Source organism: Lathyrus oleraceus, chromosome 3 (genome assembly GCF_024323335.1).
Source record: "Lathyrus oleraceus cultivar Zhongwan6 chromosome 3, CAAS_Psat_ZW6_1.0, whole genome shotgun sequence".
NCBI classification, from domain to species: Eukaryota; Viridiplantae; Streptophyta; class Magnoliopsida; order Fabales; family Fabaceae; genus Lathyrus; species Lathyrus oleraceus.
The window spans coordinates 158,209,587-158,218,308 of record NC_066581.1 but is presented as its reverse complement, the minus strand read 5'-3'; the positions used below and the strand labels follow the sequence as shown (position 1 = coordinate 158,218,308).

Genomic DNA, 8,722 nt, shown 5'->3' with positions numbered 1-8,722 from the left:
AAGTCAAACTTCTTTTAACTGACAGTGTAAAATTCTTTTACACTGTCAGTGTATTTCAATTAAACTATATATATATATATATACTCTCAATAAAATAGGACAATGTGTCAATTCAACCAAAAGACACACATTGTGGCGGTTTGGGACAATTTGTGTATCCATGATGGAGAATCATGAAACATGACTAGATACATCACACCACTATATATGGACGGAGTGTCAATTCAACCAAAAGACACACATTGTGGCGGTTTGGGACAAATTGTATTTTTTCTTTATATGGACGGAGTGAGTCAAGCTGACTTTTGAGACCCTTGTGTTACTGCCTTTTCTGCTTGCAATCACTATATATGTCAATGCTGACATTTAAGCATGCCTTTTCACGTGCCTGTCATTTGCACTATCTGTGATTTACATCAATAAATATGAGTAGTTGCTCTAAATTGCATTAGAGACTTTATGTAATTGCCCTACAACTGACTCCAGAATGAATCCTACCCATTCTTAGACCCTACCCTCTGGAAGTTTAATAGCACTGGCTGCATTAAATCTACTTACTGATAAGCCATGCACTCACATTTACTAGATCCTGCAATGCATTCTTATGAGCATGGCCTGCAATTAATAACCATGTTTTTGGTTAGGTCAATAAGCCTTTACGGCTCTATCCACACCTCTCACCTTCCATTCATCCCAACCTGGGCTGTCTTTGTGGGCTGTCTTTATGGTCCAAAATTTGTCACGATTAAACTGTGCCTATAGAGAAAGAGAGCCTCATAAAATATATGTCACGCTAAAAGTGATTAAATATGGTCCCGATTTATTTTGCAACAGTTGAACCGTGACTAGCCACAGATCCTAAAAAAAAACTTAAGACGAGCCTGACCCAACCACTTAAACCATTCATGTGGCAGAAGGAAACTTTTGTTGCATTATATTGCAAGGGATTCTTCACTACCGAATGAAGATACTGTACACAGTAGTTAATTACACCTCATAAAAAAATTTATATAACTCTGCAGAGAATAAAAAATAACCAATCTAATTTTTCTTTTGGGGGAGGGGCATCTGATTTTGAAATGACTTAATTCTTAACTTTTTCTCTACAAGAAATTGAGTAATACACAGGAAAGTTCAAACCCTACACTTTTCTAACTAAGCAAAATCCTAGTGCCTCATTCTACAAACTACTTTATTGCACTAATTGAAACCAATTCAGACGCCTGTACTTGCTTTCCTGTAATCACAGACTGTGTTACAAAGCATGCTATAACCATGCACGAATTCCTCGAATCCGTTCTAACGGAAAAATCAAACTACATTTCTCCCACTAGATCACTAGATGCTTGATTCTCTTTCGCCTCTTTTATTCTTTTTCTAGTTTGGTCTATGCATGCCGAATGCATCAGAGTAGTAGCATGCAAGGGAGGCATCACCTGTTGTTTTGACTTCTGGACTGTCTTCAAGCTCTCGCCACCGCCCAGTACTGACTATGAAGGTTTCTAGACATTTTATCTGATCTAAAATTCTGGTATACCACTCGACCGCGACGAATACTCAGACACCAACTTTAGAAACATGGATGACTTATCCTCTAATAGTCGTAAAGGAGTGTCAAATTCAGCAACTCGACCTGCAATGGCATCACAAATTATACTCATGAAAAAAAAATTAATTAATAAACCATAATGCAAATCCAGTGGATAAAAACAACAGACAGAAGAATAAGATACAACTGTTTACTATTACGCACCATCACTGAGCACCAAAACTTGATCGCTGTCGATGACAGTAGGGATACGATGTGCAATGGTGAGGACAGTGCAGGCTTTGAACTCTGTTCGAATAATCTTCTGGATAAGATTGTCAGTGGCAGTGTCAACGGATGCTGTTGCTTCATCAAGTACAAGTATTTTTGACTGCTTCAATAGAGCTCGGCCAAGAGAAACAAGTTGCCGCTGTCCTACACTCCAATTGTCTCCATTTTCTATAACTGCGGGTTTCAAAATACACCTTAAGATAGCTATTTGCGACTCCAAACACTTTTCTTTTTTCCTTTTAATAGGTGGGAAAAGAAACGTGGTGTATTTTGCAAATAAAATGTATGGCTACCTACCTGGTGTATCAAGCTTTTGTCCTTTGTCGCGGATGATCTCGCCAAGTTGAGACTTATCTAGTGCCTGTGAAAAATTAAAACTGACAATTACACAGTGACTGTGCATAATCTTATACTCAAATGGCCATAATTTTCAAAAATAAATTATTGGTCTATTGTCATATGCTGTGATGCTATATACAAAGATGCAAAACATAGGTAATACTAACCTCCCAAATGTCTTTATCTGAGTGCTCCTCAAGAGGATCAAGATTGCCTCGAATGGTCCCTTCAAACAAGGTCGGATCCTGTGGTATGATACTGAGATGACTTCGGAGGTCATGAAGACCGATGTGTAAAATATTGATGTTGTCTATGTGGATACTTCCTTCTGCAGGTTCAATCAGTCGAAACAATGCTTGAATCAATGTAGATTTGCCACTGCCGGTGCGTCCAACTATTCCTATATTCTTCCCACCAGGAAATATGCATGATACTCCATGAAGCACCAAAGGAAGATTTTCTTTGTAACGGACCTTAAGGAGAAACAGAGTTAGGTAATAAAATGGAAGTGCCGCATCATTAGAAAGAACCAGTTGAACTAGAGTAATCATAAGAACAATATTTTAACAAATGCAACATGGTTAACAACTTGGATTGGATACAAGTAAAGAGTAAATGTCATACACTAAGAAGCAATATAATAAATCATTCCAACTCTAAAATAAAGTCTTCAAAACTATGACGTTATATTGGTACCTTCAAATCAACTATTTCAATTGTCCCATTTTCAGGCCATAAGGATGAAGGGCGGGAATCTTCAATAACTGCCGGTGCTTCACTAGGAATTTGGCTGTACTGATAAATTCTTTCAATAGATATTATTTTGTTTTCAAGTTTGCAAAAGCTAAGTATCCAACGGGATAACCGCGCATTTAAATTCAGACCATATGTCACAGCAAGTCCAGCCATGCCTATACAGATAAGTAATAGTGGTAAGCAACAGAGTAAGCAGACAGAACAAGTTATTAGAACATAATTTAATACTACATAATTTAATCCTTGAGGATTAGGCATATCACTTGCGAAAGTAAGCAGACAGATCAAGTTATTAGAACTATGTGCTTACTAGGGTCAATACTTCCATGGGGAAAGCTAACAAGCAATAGCATGCAGAAAGAAAATACACAGGTGGACAGGAGCTCCATACGAAGGCAGAGCCACTCAATAGCAGCAAGACTGTAGAAGAAAGGTCGTGCAAAACAATCAAGAAGATAGAGGTTCCGCTTCATGAACCTTTTTTCTTGTCCGAAACCCCTGATTGTGGATGCTCCAGCAATTGATTCACCAAAAAGATTTATAATTGGTGATTTCTGGATGCTTACAATACGGACCAGCTCCCTAGAGGAAGCCATGTAGTATTTCTGCAATAGAATCGGTTGATGGTTACAACAATTCACAAAATAAAAACACAGGGTGATAGGCAAACATTAAAAATAAAAAATGAAATGACTTTGTAAAATCACTAGTCCTTTGTCAATGTTTCTCTTCGTCCACTTTGAACAAAATTCTTTTTTATTTTCCTCGCAAAACACAACAGTTTTTCTTTTACTCAAGTCTTTTTAAAAAGCAGTTTGATTACCTGCATCCATAAACAAGCTATGGCCATTGGGATGACTAAGAGCAAAACTTGCCACGTAACTTCTGTCATTACACCGACAATACCGATAAGCTGTATTGTTGTAGCAGCAAAACCACCAAGTCTAAAAGGGATATCAAGATCCACAACACTCTGATCAACAGAAACCTGGAGAGATACAGATAAAGTGTTACTATTGTTTACACCATACAGGGAAAAATAGGCAAAAGAAATAAAATTACCCGGTTCAAGATCCTTCCAGCGGGTGTAGAGTCAAAGAAATACATTGGTGCATGGAAAACACATCTAAGCATCTTCAAAAATAGCTTCTGTGCAGCTCCGAGACCAAACGTAGCGACTAGAACAGCCCTAACAAATATAAACAATGAACTGCCAAAAGCAAGGGCCATGTAAACAAGAAGAAGATTCATGGGAGTTACTTTGGGCTTGTCTCCTTCTGTTTGAGGGTTAGCCCACGCCATCCACCAATTGCTAGCAATCTGAAGGAACTGAAATAATGCTTGTGCAATGATTATGAGTGGAATCAATGAACCTTTATATGCCGCTGCCATGTATGAAAGATACACCTTCATGCTAACTCTACCTCTAACCCTCTCCTCTTCCTGTACAAGCTGTTTTTTTCTCGATCTTTTAGCTTTCTTCTTCTCCTTATTTGTTTTTTGATCGGAAGACGATGGTCCCTCTTGCATTTCCTTTGTCAAACTGTCGACATCATTCACAGAACAAATGGATTTCTTACTTGTCATAACAGATTCCTCCAATGATAAATGTTCCTCTGAATCTTCAGATGAGTGATTAGGGATATCCATAGCCTCTATCGCTTCATGGTGAGCTGAAACTAGAGCTTTAAAATCTGTTCCTGCTTTTAAGAGATCATCATACTTTCCAGCTTGTATGATGCTACCTTCCTTGAGAACCTTCAAGAGTAGAAAGATAAATTTAGAAACCCTACATTACTATCGAAACCAAAACTTTGTTGAGTGAAAACCAAACTAAAATTCCATATAACATCATAAATGCATGAATGTGCAGAAAAAAAAAACGGAACAGCCATACCAGTATCAGATCAGCAGCAGGAAGAAATTCAACTTGATGGGTCACAAAAATGACTGTTTTATTTTCCAGTGCCGACAATATATATTCCTGCAGTTCCATATCACAAATCAAGCGAATGAATCCATTTCCGTTAAACATTAACATAAACTCTGTGCTGAGGAAAACTAACCCTAAACAACTCTGATCCAGTGTGTGCGTCAACTGCACTGAAGGGATCGTCCAGGAGATAAACGTCAGCATCTTGGTATAGCGCTCGGGCAAGCTGCACCCGTTGCTTCTGACCCCCACTCAGGTTTATACCCCTATCACCAATAATTGTCTGATCTCCATGCGAGAAAAGATCTAGATCCTTTTTCAGTGAACAAGCATGAAGAACATTCTTGTACTTTGCTTTGTCTTTTAGACTTCCAAAGAGAATATTTTCTTCTATAGTTCCTGATTGTATCCATGCTGATTGGGAGACATATGCAGCAGAACCGCACACACTGACCTGCAAAATAATCCAATGTATCTTGTAAAAACACTTTTACAAACTGAAAGACCAAGGGCCTGTTTGGATAAACAACTTACTGAAACACTTATAGCATAAGCGCTTATCATATAAGTGTTTATGCATAAGCTCTTTATATAACAAAAGATAAAATAAAGTCAAATTGTTATCATGTAAGCTATAAGCTCTCTTCATAAGCTAACCTGGAGAGCTTATGGAAATATGTTGAAAACAGCTTATAGACATGTGTCATAAGTTGTTTTTATATGCTCTCCCAAAAGTATTTATGCTAGAAGATAACATCAACTAAGTCAATCCAAACAGCCCCTAAAATGCAAATAAACAAATATAAAAATAACATATAGAAGGAATTGAAAGCTTAAGCAAACAGACATACTTCACCAGAAATCTTAGGAATCTCTCCAAGGATGCAAGAAAGAAAACTCGATTTCCCTGAACCAACCGTACCACAAACAGCCACACGCATCCCTTTTTCAACTTTCATATTTATCTCTGAAAGAGTAGGCCTGGAGGATGAAGAAGGGTCCCAAGAGAATTCACTATCCTTAATTTCTATGGCAATGTTAGAAACACCCTGTGGCAAGACAATTGTTGCATCTTCCTGCAATTCTTCCTCCAGCAGAAAACAAGTTAGTCGATCAATAGAAACTTTTGTCTGAGCCATTGTAGATACCAAGTCTGGAAAATTCCTCAAAGGTTCTTGGAGGATCCTAAAAGTAGCTAGAGCCGAAAGTACACCGCCTGCTGTCAGCTGACCGCCCAACATTATGCAAGTAGCAAAAGTGACGGCTGAAACAAATATAGGTGAGCTCCAGAACATGAAAGTTATGAAAGCCTGAGAATATAGGGCTTTCCTAAGCCACTTGAACTCTACTCCGCGCATCTCCTCCAATCTGATTCGATATCTGTCCTCCCAAGCCTGCAGCTTGAGAATCCTCATGTTCCTTAAGCACTCGGATGTTTTTCTCATCCTTTCATCCTTAGCCGCCATTAACTTGTCTTGATAGTCTTCTTGGATTCGAGCCACAGGAATAGTGATTGCAATGGAAATGATTGTGGCAACAAGTGTGGCAATGGAAGCAATTCCAACATTCTTATACAAAATTGCAAGGGCGAGAACAATCTGCAGAGGAAGCATCCACATGTCATGAAGATACCAAGCGTAGTCCCCTACCCTCTGAACATCAATAGCCATGTAATTAACAATCTCGCCACTCGTGTGACTTTGCCTGGCAATACTCGATAACTTAAGCCCCTTTTGATATACCATCGCAGTTAAAGCGGACCGAACATGCATCCCCAAGATGTCCACTCCTAGATACCATTGTCTCGTTGCAAACGTTTCCACAAGCTTTGCGACAAAGAATATCCCTGCAAGGACATACCCCTCATGAGGGTAAGTCTCTATACCACTCAAGTAATCAACAAAGTAACTTATCATGTATGGACCTACATACGAGACAAGAGTAGTGACACCAGCAAAAATGGCATTAAGAGCCGCCTCCTTCCAGAACGATTTGAGAATTGCCCAAGCTAACGAAGGCTGAGTCGGCGAATCCTCAGCCTTCAATTTCTCCCAATAAGAATTCAAAACCTTAAAATTTGTTTTGGCTTTATCTTTAGGCGCAACGAGGGGAATGTCCTTAAGCTCAAGCGGTCTCTTTGCACCAATGGAAAGAATCGGATCAAGCCAAGACAGAGTCGCCAAGCTATAAAGTCCAGCATCACTATAAGGAGTAACCTTAAGGCAACCCGGTTCTTCGTCCTCTTCTTCATCAATAAGTAACGGCTGTTGATTCTCAGAGTTTCGACAAACTTGTATACCAGAAACACCCCTAACCGCTACAATACACAGAAAGGTAATAGCAGGGGTAGCAGCGAAATTCGCCAAAGCATGAGAAGCCACATGCTTGGAACTGTCCAACCAAAACCCTCTCCCATCAACATATAAACCACACAAACAAACAACAAACAACACAAACCAAGAAACCCTCAGCAAAATCGGAAACTTCTGAGACACCTTATATTTGCAATGCAAAGCAGAGAAACTCAACACAATCCAAACCAAACCCTGAAGAAACGGTGGCAAAAGAAGAGAGAAATCCACAACAACAAACTCATCTTTAATCAAAGAAACAACATCAAATCCCAAAACAAAAACTTGCACCAAAAGAACATAAAAACAAGACAACACCGACAGCTTGAACCACGTCCCAATTCTAACCTCAATAGTCTCTCCAACAACACTAGCACGAACTAAACCACCATTGCCAACAACAGTATTATTAATATTATTATGATCCTTATAAAACCAAACTCTTCCACCAAAACAGAAAAAAATCTGCCGCAAAAGAAACAAAACAAGAACAACCAAATTAGTACATATTGCCACAAGTTCCAAAACTGGCAATCCAAGGATCTCCGTCAAAAGGGTATTATTCCACCATGATCCTGAAGAAGACAACGATGTAGCCGAAGTTTCATCAAAACCCATGACGAAAAGATGATTCAGAAGAACAACACTGAGGTGATGAGTCGGTGTGAAGAAGAAGTGAGAGAGAGAAAGAACAACCGAGTGATGATGATGATGTCATCAAATGCAAAGAATGAACAACATTTTCTCCATATAGAGTTTGATTCTGCGTGACACATTGCACGTTAAAACAAAGGTTTTTCATTCATAATCAACACATAATCAAAATCAGAATTTTACAACAACACAACAAAATACTAACCTGTATTTTTCTTCTTAGATCATGTGAATACTTCACAAAATTCCCAACTTTTCACACCAAATGGAACAGAAGCAATGGTGACACAAATTAAGTATGGTAGGTATAGAAATTAACAATTCTTTATATAGAATTGTAAAACTATATAATAATAATAATAATCAAGATTGATTTGATTTTAAATTGCAGTTGCAGTCGCGGATGAAATCATCCAATCAAATTAATAAAAATAAATAATTATCAAAGTCGCAACACAACTGTAAAGAGATCAAAACTTCACAGTTGTGTAGTGGAAATGTAAATCAATAGATCAATATTTTTGAAACCCTAAAATCAGAAAAACGAAATGAAATGATTGAGAGATGCTCTTCTAATTTCACTCTTAATTTTTATTTTTTCAATTAGATCTACATTAAACTTTAACAAAATGAAAAAAAAAAATATGCACTACAGTATAAAATAATTTATACTATAAATAACACGACATTAGATTCCAATCGATTAAATATATATTTTTTAAATATTGATACATGATCAAATTATAATTTTTTATTTGATAATAGTTTTTCACCACAATTGTATATGTATTAATCTCTAACAAAATTACGGTTAAATATTATGAGGATAATGTTGATGTAAAGATACTCATAGTTTTTAATATGTAAGGT

The 8,722-nt window shown here is 37.7% G+C and overlaps 1 protein-coding gene across 1 annotated transcript; it reads right to left on the bottom strand.

Moving 5' to 3' along the window:
* Positions 1 to 1,026: 1,026 nt before the first annotated feature.
* Positions 1,027 to 8,414, bottom strand: LOC127125966 (ABC transporter C family member 5). Its single transcript, XM_051054830.1, has 12 exons — positions 8,058 to 8,414; positions 5,699 to 7,961; positions 4,981 to 5,301; positions 4,812 to 4,898; positions 3,977 to 4,672; positions 3,738 to 3,902; positions 3,225 to 3,519; positions 2,855 to 3,069; positions 2,326 to 2,631; positions 2,117 to 2,180; positions 1,754 to 1,993; positions 1,027 to 1,633 (listed from the first exon to the last, which is right to left on the bottom strand). The coding sequence occupies exons 2-12, from the start codon at positions 7,814 to 7,816 to the stop codon at positions 1,521 to 1,523; spliced, it is 4,620 nt and encodes a 1,539-aa protein (XP_050910787.1). The 5' UTR covers positions 7,817 to 7,961; positions 8,058 to 8,414; the 3' UTR covers positions 1,027 to 1,520.
* Between the last annotated feature and the right edge of the window lie 308 nt (positions 8,415 to 8,722).